We start from the raw sequence: 15,642 nt of genomic DNA on the forward strand, positions 1-15,642 counted from the left end.
CCTTCGATTGCACTATGACTTTGATGGAGGACAGTGTCTTGTGATGACAGTAACAATCCACCCAGCTGCCCTTTTCAAATGATGAATGTCCCAGCTGCTTAGGCTGGTTAGCAGTCATTTCAAGGTAAAGTTATTCTGCTGGAAATGCTCCGTCTGTCAGGGTGTGTGTGTGTGTGTGCGAGAAATTATTAGATAGTGCTGTAGTGTGATTGATGTAAAAATATCTCCCATATAAAGACATTACTCTCTGTAATTGAGTCGGTAAAGTCTTTTTTTATTTTCCAAAAAAAAAAAAAAAAAAAAAAGACAAATGGAAAATCTGCCATTGAAGTAAAAGCTTTTTAAACCATCTTCACCTGTTTCCAGAACAGTTTCAAATATGTGCTACAGTCAAGTTACATTTCTCTCATTCTTCTGAAGCAGGCTGACTTTTTCAAAACTCAAACTCTCATCTCTAACAAACAGCTGAGAGAAGTTGATTTCAACTGGAAAGAGCTAAATAATCTTACTACAGTGGGAGATTCAATATTAGACGGATAGCAGACGTGTTATATGCAGTTGTGTAGTTACTGTTTTTAGCATGTGCAGAGGTGCAGAGGTCTTGCAAAAGGATTTTATATAAATTCAACCACATGAGAAAATATTCTACTTATTGCCAGGTACGGCCAGAGGAGTTTTGAGGGTTTTTTTTTTTTTCCTTACAGTAAACTTTTCCTTGATTTGGAGAAATGAAACATGAAACCACAAGCTTGCTGCACATTGAAATGAGAGTCTGTAGTGGAAGATGTTAAGCTCAGTGAAGCACTGGTAATATAATAACATCTTTCACGGCTGTCTCCTGAGAGGGAGGAAAATGACATATGTCCTTTTCTAATTGGACATACGCAGACACAGAGGTAGTTAAAGGGATTGCTTTGTGTTTGCGACAGATGATCTTTAAGCCAGACACGGTTTTGCCCCCCTCACCCCCCCCAATTGAGGGATAAGTAGACACTTAGTTGCACTGGAAAGGCTCGTTTGACTGTTTGTGCAGAGAGCAGTTATCATTTTCAGGGCATTTTGTCTGTGGCGTGATTTGTCTCTTCCACCGATTTTGCAGACAAACATTCGAGCTCTTCTGTAATTGGCATGACACTCAAGCTGAATTTATTTATTTTTATCGTGCTGCCTACCGATGATTGCCCCAGTGAGCTCCTGTTTTTGACCCTCAACTGAACAAAATGCAGGAGAGTTCTCCTCTTAACCCTCTTAGGCATGTAGCGTGTATGTGTGTGTGTTTTTTGGATTTATCCTTGCATCTGTGTGTGTTTTCCAGCTTTGCTGCTGCTGTGCTCTCAGGGTTTAGAAAGGCAATTTAGACGGGTCTGAGGAGAAATCTCCACAGGCCTCCCATCTAAAGAGCTTAGCTAACAGAAAAGTCTGTGCTTTGATGCAGCGGGACGTCAAATCAGATAAATACGATCAGTAACACATACACATTAAAGTGCCGATTATCCCCTCTACCACCCCGAGGGTTCCACCAGTGGATTACCCTCGTTTTACTCATACGCTTGCAAAACAAATGTAGGTGAGTATGTTGAAGAGAGAACAAGCAGACTGCCTCTTTAATATTTGAAATTCTTAGGGGTGCCAAGGGAGACCTATCAATTTTACATGCTGTAGTTTCACGTTGCCCCCTTGTGATATCTCATAAAAACTGCAATTCAATGTTTCACATGTTTTTTAATGTCTCCATTAAAGGCAGATGAAATTGCACTAACAGGATTGAGTGTTATGTAGCGGCGGGCCGTTAGCTCTCTGCTGTTTAAGCAGTTGACTGCAACGTATATCTGAGTCTCCGGTGTTCAGCAATATTCAGCTTTCAAATGATGGCGACATAGATAACACCACTTGTTGCCAACGCAGTCTGAAACATAGCCGCTCAAGTTTATTTGCGAAAGAGGTGAAATAACCTCACACTGACGCCAGAAGTGACTAGTTAGATCTCTTGCTTGATCTGATCTAGTTTCTCTTTTACTAAGTTTTTATTATAGATCTACACTTATGCAGGGACACATTTTAAAAGTGGACATTTTCAGCACCAGCTTTTATGTTTGCACTGTTTTGGCAGTGTCAGTGCCAGAGACCAGTTCAGCTGCATTAAAGGTGACAGACAGACAGGTGTGGTCATCAGTGTGTGGGTCGATGCGGAAATCCTGTTTTTCCTGGTCTGGTTTAAGCATGTTTGTAGATATAAGCTTTGTAGACTCATTCTGATGAACTTGAAAGCTTTTTATATGCAACAACACCACAGATTAAACAAGCAAGTCATGCATTTACACAGTGTAAACTCTTCCCACACTTAAAACCACTATCCTTTCCAGCTGAGTGTCCATGCAAGCAAAGATGATCTGATAAAGGATTTTGCCACATTTGACCACATAAACCAGTAAATATGTATAAAGTATTGGCTTTAAAAGAAAAATATTTGAAATCATCAGTTTACAGTCTTGGACTGTGGACTTCATATCAACCTGCATTTCAGCTCTTTCCAAAGCAAAAAGCAACTAAAACATAACCAGCTGCAAGTTGTGCGCTTGTTAGTGAGAGTCTGTGGAAGTGGAAAAGAAGAGTTTTTATGTTGGTAAAGCTGCAGGATAACTTGTCATCACAGAGCTGCAGAGCGGACACAGTGATGAGCACTTACCTGGCATTTTTTGGACAATCGAGAGCGGGGAGAGAGGCAGGGAAGGGAGACTGGACTTGAGACCTGGAGAGTTTCTGTTTGAGTTGTGTGAACAAGCCACTTAAGGCAAATATGGCACTTTAGTACTGCTGAGTATTGGAAGTGACTGTGGGCGCCATAACAATGACTTTCTCCCCAAGGACAAAGGATTGGAGGAGAGGTTTTAGGATAGGAAAGTATTACATATAATGAATGGAAGTTAAGGATTAAAAAATGTTTTTTCTCACTCCTTTGCTAGACTTTAATACATTTGCCTACCAAACCAATTAAAATCTATTATGCCTCTACAAAATAAAAAATGTGAACAAAATAATAAAATAAAAGCCTCTTACTAAGACAATAGATTCCCTCTTTATAGTAGTTAATCTGATTAGATTTTAGACAAGTATATTAGCATGGATACGCTTCCTAATTATAGCATTAATTACCTTAATTTGTGACCTCATTAGCATCACTGTCACTTTTTAACACATGCTGATTAAGGCAAGACATTAGGCAGCTCAAAGTGTTTCTTGTTTACTGTCATTGATTAGAAGTAATGTTCTGACAAGTGGTGCAAGATGCAAACTAACAATGAGGCCTTTTTTGTTCATGAGTGGACCGATCACTTGTGCCTCCAAAAGTCCAAATACGTGTGTGACAGAACAGATGTGATAAAAATCATTCACGCTTTCTTTAAATAGACAGAACAGTTCTATCTATAGCTGCTGCAGAATTTAAAACAGTGGCTCATTTTTAAAAAAGAATCTTTTATTTTATTATTTTCTGGGGTAAAATACTTCATTTACAAGAGTTATCCTGCACCCACGGGTCTGCTTCAGACTTTGGGTGAAACTTAATGAGGTTAGACATTTTCTCTATAATAAGGCTCATGCTCAAATGAGTCATATGAAAAAAGAAAATCTTCCTTTCTCTTTCCCCTTTATTCTTCCATCATCACAATATGCCAGTGATACAGAGTTGAAGCCTGATCATTCATCACCCCTATTATCTTAATGCTCTCTCTCTCTCTCTCTCTCTCTCTCCCTCATTTGGGAAAAGAAAAGTTATTCCTCCTCTTCTCCACTCATCCATGAAATTCATCCCCCTGTATTCACTCTCTGCATTTCCTCTCAAGTTTCCGCAGTAATAGTGCAGTTGAAGCATGGAAATATGAGCAATTCCACTCCAGACCCCAACGCATATAGGGATCTCTGGTTCCCATGGTAACAAGGCTGCAGAGTTGGTGAATTGGCACCCACCAGTGCCGGTCAACACTTTGACTCTGATATAGAGGCTCAATGTGATATTTCGCAACAGTGCACGTGGATGCGGTTACACTCATTTATTCCACACAGCATGAGATGTGTTTTTTCTCTTTTGTAGTTACACCAGTGTAACGCAGATACCTCTAGATTATCACCAGAGGCTGTTGATGTAGCTCCAGTCCAACTGGCTGAGACAGTCTCACAGCACAGCTGCAGTTTTGATGCAGACGTTTTAGCTGATTATTTTTTAAACCTGTACTTAGTTACCAAGAGGAGCGCGGCTTTAACTTACACAAAATTTCCCATGTTATTTTTTTTCACTTTCGCAGTCACATAAGGTATTGATCCCCCAGGAACACAAAACACTGAACAAGCCAAACAACAGAAAGGAACACAAAATATTTCCCACATGTTGATTTATGTCCCAGTCGTGGGTAAGAAATGAGACAAAGTATTGTTTGCTTTAGACAAAATACCGTCTGCTTTAGATGAAGCTCCAATCATATTCAGACATCTCAGTTCTGTGTTATTATCTGAAGAAAATCAACAAGAAATGCAATGCAGTCATCTAAAAACACCATCATCCAGTTTATTGACAACATGTGGACTCCTTTGCTCTGGCCTTGCTGCATGTGTAAAGCTTCCTTTCCTTCCATTACCTGATTTCCTTCTGATATATCGTGCGTAGATGATTACTCTTCAGTTTTTCACACCTACAACACTTCCTACTCGTTCATTCGTCTGCTCTCAAATGGAACTCGCTGCAGGTGCTAATTCTGGCATGTGGTCACTAGGGGTATTATGTTCTGTGTAAAACCACTAAATAGCCTCCGGCTGAGGATGCTGACTCAAAGCAGATTTACATGCTGCAATAATACCTCAGATTAGTGTATGAAAAGTTCTTCTTATCTCTGCAGATCAAAAAGATGGAAAGTATAACCCTCCTTTTTTCTTGTTTCTTCAAGTTCGTAGCTCAGCCAAACTGCCAGCAGCTGTTGGCATCCCGGTGGTATGATGAGTTCCCCGGTTGGCGGCGGCGGCACTGGGCAGGGAAGTTCTTCACCTGCGTCTTCATCGGCCTCCTCTACCCAGTGTTTGCTTTCTGCTACCTCATCCTTCCAAAGAGTCGTTACGGCCTCTTCATCCGTAAGCCCTTCATCAAGTTCATCTGCCACACGGCGTCCTACCTGACCTTTCTATTCCTGCTGCTGCTCGCCTCCCAGCACATTGTCACCACAGAGCAGGACCGGCAGGATAGGCAGGGCCCCGCACCAACCACCGTGGAGTGGATGATCCTGCCCTGGGTGCTGGGTGAGTAGAAGCTCAATTTGCAGTCAGTTTACAAAGCTTCACATATAAAAGATCATATTTTTTCCATCAGTGTGGTGTAGTAAAATGCTCTAATTACTACGATACCCATGAGCCTCAGTTGACGTTGCTGTGGAGGAGATGAATCCGAGCTGCAGATCAGAGATGCAGCAAATTCAAAACACTTCTATGGGCTCAAATTAGGGTCAAAAAGATTTTGAGTTTGTAAAGTTATTTTTACAATTAATTCAAAGTTTGTAGTTGGAAATCTGTGAAATAAATCTGCACGAGAAGTTCAGGATTGTGCACGTGTAGAAAAGATTTGTAGTTGGAGTTACACAAAGACGAGCTTTAGTGAACATACAGTATGTGTGTAAAATTCAAATTCCAGCAACGTTTGTGATGCAGAAGTTTGACCCTGTCTTTACACCTGAATCTGATTGGCAAACATTATACCTGCTAGTCATCAGCATGTTAGCTTTATCATTATGCAGGCTGATTTTAGCATGTAACTCAAAGCACCACTGTGTCTGAGCTCAGCTTCACAGAGCTGCAGACTCTTAGTCCTGTTAATAAAATAACCAGATATTTTCTAACGCAGTCTCTGATCTTTTCTAGTGGAGATTCAGTCAGGGGAGTTTCACGCCCACTCAAGCTTGAAATGCTCTGACTCCTACTCTATGCGGAAAATTAGCAGATTTGCTGAACCCTGGATGCCCAAAATAACTATCCAATTTGAACTGATGCCTTCCAGAAACAAACACTGTCCGAGGTTTTTTATCGAACAGCTGATCAGACAAACTCTGTATTTTTAGGATTCATCTGGGCAGAGATCAAGCAAATGTGGGATGGCGGTTTCCAAGACTATGTCCATGACTGGTGGAACCTGATGGACTTTGTCATGAACTCTCTGTACTTGGCCACCATATCCCTCAAGATTGTAGCCTACACTAAGGTAACCGGTTATCTATGAATAGTAGAATTAACAGGTGTAGCGTGTTTTCACTTTATCCGCTCTTTCTTCTTCTTCTCCCCATTCAGTACAGTGGCAGTAAACCGAGGAACCAGTGGGAAATGTGGCACCCAACTCTAGTAGCTGAGGCAGTGTTTGCAATAGCAAACATTTTCAGTTCTCTGCGCCTGATCTCGCTGTTCACAGCCAACTCCCATCTGGGGCCGCTGCAGATCTCTCTCGGGAGAATGCTGCTGGACATCCTGAAGTTCCTCTTCATCTACTGTCTGGTAAACAACACAGACGTTTGCACACCTGTGGGAACATAAACACGCAGTAAATATGACAGAAATACAATCACATGCTGTCTGTCTCCAGGTCCTGCTGGCCTTCGCTAACGGGCTGAACCAGCTCTACTTTTACTACGAGACCAAAGCTTCAGACGAGAAGGGGAAATGCAAGGGAATCAGATGTGTGGAGCAGAATAACGCTTTCTCCACGTGAGTTCACATGCATCTAAACTCTGCCTGCGTATGTCATGCAGTATGTGTGATGTTGTGAAATTGAGTGGCAAAGAGAGTTGTGAGAGTTGTGTGTCTGTGTGTTGCTGTTAATGGTTGTAAAATGTGTGAAAACTCACAAAAAAAAAGTTTTCAGTTGCTAAGTGAATGTGATGTCTTTGCAGAATTTCATAAACACAGGGTTAATGGACTTTTACTCACCTTTATAAAAACTCAATGACCATTCATATTATTTGTCTGAGTAACGTGCATCTTTCCCTTGCAGGTTGTTTGAGACCCTGCAATCTCTCTTCTGGTCAATCTTTGGCCTGATCAGCCTGTACGTGACCAACGTGGACGCGGACCACCAGTTCACCGAGTTTGTCGGCGCCACCATGTTCGGCACATACAACATCATTTCACTGGTGGTGCTCCTCAACATGCTCATAGCCATGATGAACAACTCCTACCAGCACATTGCTGTGAGCACAGACACAAACACACTGCAAAGAAAAAAAAAAAACATATGTGTGTGTGTGGAAAAGATGACGCAATGCAAACATGCTTTTCCAATGTGCCCCTAATCTTGATTTCAGGATCACGCAGACATTGAGTGGAAGTTTGCCAGGACAAAGCTGTGGATGAGTTACTTCGAAGAAGGGGCCACTCTGCCAGCCCCCTTCAACATCATCCCCAGCCCCAAGTCATTCTGGTACCTCATGTGTTGGATTAAGAGGCAAGTGTGCAAGAGGACAAACTCCAAGCGTCCTGAAACCTTCGGATCTCTCGGAGTAAGTTGGGTGTCAAACACTTAAAAACACATTTATTTGAGTTTCACAGTGACAGAAAGAGAAGGGGTCTGGTTTGTTTGGAAAGGAATGCTTAACTGGACATAAATGATGTATCTTTCTTATTTTGAAATGATTCGTAAGTGAATCAGTTCAATGACTTCATAACTAATCCAGCATCCATCTCTGCTTATTAAATGTCAGGATTTTTTTTTAATTACTCATATGATGATAAAATAGACATCTTTCATTTTGGACTGATGGTGAGATAAAACAAGGAATTTCATGAGGCCATCTTGGGCAGTGATATGACATTTTATAGACAAAATGAGTCATTGATTAACAGAGAAAACAACAGGCAGATTAATCAGTAATAAAAAATAATCTTCAGTCGAGGGGAATCCTTTTTTTTTTTTCAATGAAATCACATTTTAGAGCAGCGGTCCTTCCTGCAACAACTCTCAGGGCCCATGTGTTGCAAGACACACAGACAAAGCAAAGTTTTTTTTAAAGAAAATTTAAATATGTTTTGGTTTCTCTCTCTTCCCCCAACTCACTCTCTTTTTCATCTGTGCAGAGGCGAGCAGCAGAGAATCTGAGGATAAACCATCAGTATCAGGTACATGTAGTGTGTCTCGCAAAGCAAGCTGGAAAAAATCACTATCCTCTGCTGGTGTGTGTGTGTGTGTGTGTGTGTGTATATGTAAGTGTGTCATCACATATTCTGCTCTTCCACTTGCTCAGTTTCAATCTGTCAATAGAATGCTAAAGTGATGTCTCGTACAATAGGCCTAAGAGTTACACTCAGTGGGATGTTCATTACCATTCAGTGTAGAGGGTTTTCTATTTGTCCACATCTGCAGGGGGTTATTCTATTACTTATATAGGAGTTGAAGCGTAAAATGTGTTTTCTTTTGTGTGTTCATATTTGTCATCTTTGTCCCAACTTATTGACTCTGAGTTTTGTATTGAAATGACACTTTGATACAATATTAGAAAATGTTATTGTGTTCAAAGGCAGTTTCTTTTTACTGTTGTAGGAGGTGCTGAGGAACTTGGTGAAACGTTACGTGGCCGCCATGATCAGAGATGCCAAGACAGAGGAAGGCTTAACTGAAGAGAACTTCAAGGTAGGGCTGAGGTTCTACAGGGAACGAGAAAGACTTACACTATAATCAACATTTCTAAACAAATTACTTTCTGCAGGTTTAACGATGGTTGAATTGTGATGTTTAGTTTTTAGCATCATGAAATAATATTTTTCATACAATCTTGGCTTGTTAATACCTATTGTCTGTCATAGCTATTACACTTTATCCACTTAGTACTCACTAAGTTGACATGTAATCAATACTCTGTGGAGTGTTCTGCAGATACCAACAACTGGAACTGTTGGGACTAATAGTTCAATGAAAAGCATCACTTAATTTACCAGGGGAGCTTAATCTTTGCTTTGCTCTCTCAGGAGCTGAAACAAGATATCTCCAGTTTTCGTTACGAGGTGATGGGCATGGTGAAGACGGGGAAGCCTGCTCTACCGGGGGCAAAGGCCAGCGGCAGCTCGGTGGAGTCCAGTCTTGCTTACCCCAATTCCTCGCTTAAGGTTTCTTCCTGCCCTCAGAGCAGCCAGGTGAAAAGCAAACTCAATAGATTCAAGATCACCACTTCCATCCTCAAGCAGAGTAGTTCTACAGCGTCACCCAGGCCACCAGAGTCCTCCAATGGTCTACCCAATGGGCTCTTGTCCCTGGTGTCTGATGAGACCCCCAGTGAAAATTCAAACCAGAGGAAAAACTTCCCCAAAGATATCACTGACTTTGGCTTGTTCCAGAAACGCCACTGGGGTGGCAATGAAGGCACGTCAGGTGCAGGAGAGATTTCCAGAAAGATGTACTCTTTATCAGAGGAAGCAGGGGAGTCTGCGGGCTCAGACGCCGAGGAGCAGGTCAAAGAGCATACGGCTAGAGGTGAGGATGAGAGAGAGATCTCAAAGCGAGAGAAGGCGGAAGAAGCTACAGTTACTGAGGCAGCGAATGAGGATAGCGAGGTCTTAAATACCAACTGCAGCTTGGAGGAAGATGGGGAAAAAGAAACCAATGAAAAGGACAAAGAGAGTTTGTCCTGCGTTGACCCAGTAGCTGATGGATGTTTGACAGGAACATGCAGAGAAGAAGCCTAAGACATGGCAATGCATGAACACAACTACAGGCCACGTATTGCTGGACTGAAGACAGAGACTGACAATCAAGTGAGGAATGCAGTTTCAGAAACGTATGTGTTATTGTTTGTTTTGCACAGAGTCTAACTTTCCCAGTAATTACTAAACTAAATGATCAGCTTTGATCTGCGGAGACTCAGGGAGGCCTTTGGTTTAAGAGTTTTGAAATGCCACTATATTAGCAGAGGAGGTGCAGCAAAGGTAAATGGAGCTCTGTAAAGGATTTAGATTTTAGGATAAAATTATTTTATCTTATCTCTTCCCTGCAGATAATTGGAAAGTAATTATTTCCTGAAACTGATAATTTCCTGTTTTTTTAATGTCCTCTCTCTCCCTTTGCTCTTATCTGACACGCGTCCTTTTCCAGTTTTTCCATCGTTTGCCATGCTCTCTTATCAATCTCTCTCTACCTCTTTTCCTTTCCTGTTTGTCTCTATGCTGCTTTATCTCTTCCCATCCTTATCTCACTAGAGCAATAGATGTGTTCTGTTTTAGACCTGACTCTCTGCCTTATTCTGTCTGTTTCTGCACTTTACACACTTTACACTGGCGTACGGTATCTTTAAAACGTGTCAAGCTTTGATCATGCAACAGCAACTCTGTCAATGTTTTTCTATGCAAAAACCTTGGATTGTGATTCTCATCATTCTGACGAGGACGATCGCATGTTAAGCGGCGACAGTTCAAGTATTCACGTATGTAGGGTAAAGTGTGGCTGACTGCCAGTCAAAGAATAATGGGAGATAAACAACATGAACAGAGCCTATCAACCATTTAAAGCAACATATTATTCATGTTTTATCACTCCCGCGGAAAATGAACTTGTTATTTTGAAAAGATTTGCTGTTTTTAAAAAGTACCTTAGATGTCATGTTAGTTTGTACGAATGATGTTATAGAGATTAAAACATAGACCAGAAATAAACCTAAAAATACACTCTGTATTTGGCTTTTTTCTTTTGTTCAATGCCGTCTTGCCAAGAGATTCAGCCATCATTACATTTGCAATACAAGAGGGTATGATATGACTTCTTCAGGGCAGCCTGGACGCTACAGTGACTTGGTATTAGAAAGTGAAGAAACAGGCCAACCGGACCAGGGCTAGCTAGTTAGCATGCTAACTAACAGTAAATGAGAAGAGGTGATAACACTGGCGTTGCTTCCATCACTGGAGACAGCTGTTCGCAAGTAAAGGAATGAAGTTTGATGGATGCAGAACTTGCAACATTTCATCTAGACGAGTAAGTAAACAGCTGTTAATTCTAACATTCAAAGTGATAGAAGCATAACAACAGCAGCACCAGGACCAGTCTCTCCATTAAACAGCCACTGAAGACAATGCACGCATACAAGGATCGTTTATGGGTTAATAGTTGACATGTAGCTTACACATTTTTAATTATTTGTAATGCTGACAATCTACCAGACATGGTATGAAATATAAATCATTCAAAATTTGTCATTAACTTTGTCTAATCACTTCTTATTTAAAAGACTTAGGTTAACACCACTCCTGAGGCTTCAAAATAAAAGCACATGCAGCTCATCTGTCAGACAAGAAATATTTATAAGTGCATTAATGGTTTTGAAAGTCATTTTGTAATTTTGAAGAACATTTGGACTCTGTCCCCTTCACTACCAGATATTTGACTTTACCATGTACCTTTTTACTTTCAATGGTTTAATAGACAGATGAGAAGACTTTATGTAAAGCTGCTTGATTGGGCTTAAACAACGGTGGGGTGTTACTTTTGAATTATAATGATTGCATTATGATTGCAATATAGAGTTTGACCAAGTTCTGCACAGAATTTCTGAATTCTTTCAGAAAGCTTTTTCCTTCTTGCTCCATCAACAATCTGGTCATTAAAAACTGAAATATCAATAACAGTCAGTACAGCAAAACCACAAAATGAGAGGATATTGTGTGTCATTTATCTGCCGAAAATTTGGTCTTATACTGCCCTGTGAGGGGCATAACTTTGTTAATCGAATGAGTACTACAGCCAATATATTACATTATATTCTTCTGGGTATCTTGCTCAAGGAGTGGAGGAGCAGGAGACTGAACCACCAGGAGACCTTCTGTTAGCGAACAAGTGACCAAGCAAGTGAAAAAGAGATGAAATATTCAGCAGATGATGAAACTGCTCCATGTGTGATCAAACGGCTGTGCTGAAATGCTTCTGAGGTTGTGAGGGATCTTCCAGCAGCACTGAACCAGGCTGTCACAGATGCAGACATACATGAATATAAAGTGCTTAAACTTCAATATGCTCACACTCATATTTTAAATGTTACAATGTTTTATTATGTATGTATTATGTATTATGTATTATGTAATTCTACATACAGTAATAGTTCAAAACACTGATGTGTGACTTTCAGTTATCATCAGTTCAATGTGAGCGTGGCTCCTTTAAAATTCCCTAAGGTAAAAAGATCTGTATTGTCTCTAACATACAAAAACATTTAAATTCAGCGCGCATGTGATGGATCAAAATGTATTATTTAATTTGAATAAAAAGGATCAAACGAGATTCATAAATTCATGATCGAGATCAGCTGATATGAACATATTGTCTTCTCAATACCCCTTTGTTATTCTCTTTGTTATTCTTACCCTGTCAAAGGTCCCGTCAAATATCACCTGTGTAATTGAAAATGTAGAAAAAAGAAGAACTTTGCACGCTGGAGTCTGTATTTTATACCTATTTAATTAATTAGATAGATTGTTTAGCACATCTGCTTTTTCATACAACTTGTCATGGCCTTTAGGGGCTTTTACGCCGTGTGGGCAGTGGACACTTTGATCCAAAATGAAGCGTGTCATTTTTGTTCGCAAGCAAAGGGCAAAATAAGTGAATAACTTGTGTTCAAGGCTCCAGCAGCAACAGTTACCAGCTGCAGTAAATAAATGAACCAACACAAACAGACACACTCACAGAGTTGATGCAATCGTATACTTTTTTTCCAAACATGAGTCAGGTTTTCTAAAAGCTGAGGGTCGACGCACAAGCTTCACAATTCCAAACAGATTTAGTATATTAAAGTGCAGAACATGGAGACTGTTGCACGCACATACACACAGAATGCACAAAAGTATGTAGATGCATTGCTGTTATACAGCATCACATCTGTCTAATGCTTGTGAACACCAATAATTCATATGCTAATTATAAAATTTCACACAAAACTCTAAAAGGATAAAATGATGAAGTGATGACAATTTCATATCCAAAATGTGTGACGACCCCTGCGGTCCTCTTGGGGTTTCATTGTCCCGTACTGATCTTTCTCTGTCAGGTGGCTGATTGGTGGATCTGGAACACCTGTGGTCCCCAGGGTGTTCCAGGGTGCAGAAGTCATGGCTGCAGACTAACCACTCTCCCTCTGCTCATCTCCACAGACACAACACATCTTGGCCTTTGTGATGTTGCCTTAGTTTACTCTTTATGTTTTGTTCTGCGTATTACCACACTCGCAACCGTATTCCTCACTCATACACACAACACACTATTTAATTTGGTGCTTTAATTTAGTTTTAATTTCGGTTTACTAAAAGTATTCTTGTTTACCGCGGTGTGTCTGCCTTTTGTTGTGGCCACTTGAGCCAGGACGCCACAAAGGTCAAAGGTCAACTTCACTGTGACACCATAATTTTCTGCAAAACTACTTTTCGAGTCATTATTCAGCGCTGTGACACAAGAACAGTTGGGAGATTGTGACCATATTTGACACTAATCTTGAAGCCGTGGTGACTGTATAGATCTTCTGTGCTACCGGGTTGAGGATGTGTGTGTAGCATCCGTGTTTCAGAGTTTGTAGCTTCTTTGCAGCAACACTGTCGACTGTCATGGCCACAGCTTTGTGTTCTGATCAGAATCAGAGATCTACTGGCCAAGCATGTTTCTCTCAATGAACTTACACACTAACAGAGTGATCATACAGCAGGACAAGAAGAGCAAAGCTTAACAAAGTCAAGTCAAATCAATTTTATGTATACATACATCCCTGTGTCACAAATCCAAAAATATATGTTTAATCTTTTTTGATGAATTTCCTTCAAAGTCTTCACTACGTACTCTTCAAAGCCTTAACTTCAAAGTCTTCACTGCATAAAATTCCTTCAAAGGAAAAGTCTGAGACCACTATTCCATTCAGGAAAGTGGTCTGAGACTTTTGGACCTCACTGTATATCATATGAGTCTGGACACACATGGATGTAAGCTGCAGCTTGACTGCTTGCCAGAGGTGCACAACCAAGAGAGGTGATTCTAATTTTCCAAGTGACTGTACTGACAAGTCCTTTCCACTAGGGGGAGATGTCATTATAGGATGGATTCTGCTTCAGTTCTACTTCCTCTCTACCATTATCCAAAATACCCACCTGCAAGTTGGGGACAGGACTGTGGTGCAGTCCTGCAGCCAGCAACATAGTGATATACAAGGCCCAACAGGGTTTGAACGTCTCTTAAAGGTTTGACTAAGAGGATGGAAAGATGATGTAACATTAGTGAATGAAAGAGAGGCACATCATTTACGGTTAACTGTGATCAAAGTGATAATCCGTTATGTACTGTAGGTGTCTGTGTGTCTGTTTTGGGTCTGTGTGCGTGCATGCACGTACAGTATTGTGCGTGTGTGGGGATTTTAGAGGAGCCTGGGGCAGGGGAGGGAACAAAAAAGGAAATCAATAGCTGGTAAAGTTTAAATTGCCGTAAATTGCAGACTGGGTTGAATACTGTATGTGTGTTCTCAGTCTGTAAAGATTACTTTTTTTTTCTTTTCCAGTGCTAAGATAGCATCATAGACAGGAAGCTGTCTCCAGAGGGAGGAGGCCATGTCAGAGCTCAGACTCCTGTACGCTGCTGATCTCCCTGGAATCAGAAAGGTCGTACGAGTTCATAAAGAGTGAGTTAATCTGTGATGTACTGTGGGTTATTAAATGTGATTTGCTTTAATTAGTCATTCAAAGAGCAAAACATGCTGATATTCTGCTGACTGCAAACTATTTATTTATTATTTATGACCAACAAAATCTCCCTGATCTCCCTGCTTCACTGTCCCAAACATTCACCTGTACCTGGCTGTGCTCTGTCCGTGGTCACATTTGTGGAGTAAACTGAAAGATTTCATTCTTAATTCAAGGAACTGACATCACCAAGAGCCCTCAACTGTGTGTCTCCAGTTTAGAAGTATACCTGGACATGTTCACAAGTCAAGACCGTACATGACGACGTCCGCTGAGCCTGTTCCATGATGAATTTTTCCTTTGAAGCTGTATCAGATCTGGCTTCAACCCCGGAGACGAAGACAGCCGAAGGGGAAAAGTTGGGACATGGGGAAGGAAGTTGAGCTGTTGAGCGATGAACATGACAGCAGGGAGGATGAAGGGGGAAAAGAGGAGCTGCAGAACAAACGGGAGTTCAGGGGAGGAAAGGCTGGTGGAAATGATGAATCCACATCATAAAAGTAATGAGGAGGAGAGTGGTATCCCAGGGGATGGAAGATATAAAAAACAAACTACAGTCAGGCTTCTGTCAAACAAAGTGTAAAACTATCATCTGCACAGATCCATCACCATGGGTCTTTGGGTTTGATTTACAGCCTCATTTTCTGGTACATTAAAAACATCTAAATCTATTTTATTTACATATTTCTTTTCTGCCTAATGTCCCAAGGATACATATTAGAGTTATGCCTGCTGCCTGTGTGTGTGTGTGTGTGTGTGTGTGTGTGTGTGTGTGTGTGTGTGTGTGTGCTTAGGTGAAAGAGAGTGACTCTGTATTCCTTTATGTGTACTTACATGTTCCTTTTTGAGCTGTGATGGGACTCCAAGTGTTCCCCTCTTGAAATCCTCCATCAATCTCAAAATACATGAGTCAAAAACCTCAGTGTTACA

The 15,642-nt window shown here is 40.9% G+C and overlaps 1 protein-coding gene across 1 annotated transcript in view; it reads left to right on the forward strand.

Moving 5' to 3' along the window:
• Nucleotides 1-10,641, forward strand: part of trpc4 (transient receptor potential cation channel subfamily C member 4) — a 28,037-nt gene extending 17,396 nt beyond the window's left edge. The window contains exons 7-15 of the mRNA XM_022738768.1: nucleotides 4,938-5,283; nucleotides 6,096-6,235; nucleotides 6,322-6,522; nucleotides 6,611-6,732; nucleotides 7,019-7,214; nucleotides 7,329-7,523; nucleotides 8,098-8,139; nucleotides 8,561-8,650; nucleotides 8,986-10,641. Coding sequence (XP_022594489.1) covers nucleotides 4,938-5,283; nucleotides 6,096-6,235; nucleotides 6,322-6,522; nucleotides 6,611-6,732; nucleotides 7,019-7,214; nucleotides 7,329-7,523; nucleotides 8,098-8,139; nucleotides 8,561-8,650; nucleotides 8,986-9,699 — 2,046 coding nt within the window. The 3' untranslated portion in view covers nucleotides 9,700-10,641. The remainder of the gene's footprint in view (nucleotides 1-4,937; nucleotides 5,284-6,095; nucleotides 6,236-6,321; nucleotides 6,523-6,610; nucleotides 6,733-7,018; nucleotides 7,215-7,328; nucleotides 7,524-8,097; nucleotides 8,140-8,560; nucleotides 8,651-8,985) is intronic.
• Nucleotides 10,642-15,642: the final 5,001 nt, after the last annotated feature.

The sequence above is a fragment of the Seriola dumerili genome, unplaced genomic scaffold, assembly GCF_002260705.1.
Source record: "Seriola dumerili isolate Sdu_G_001 unplaced genomic scaffold, Sdu_1.0 BDQW01000040.1, whole genome shotgun sequence".
Lineage (NCBI taxonomy): Eukaryota > Metazoa > Chordata > Actinopteri > Carangiformes > Carangidae > Seriola > Seriola dumerili.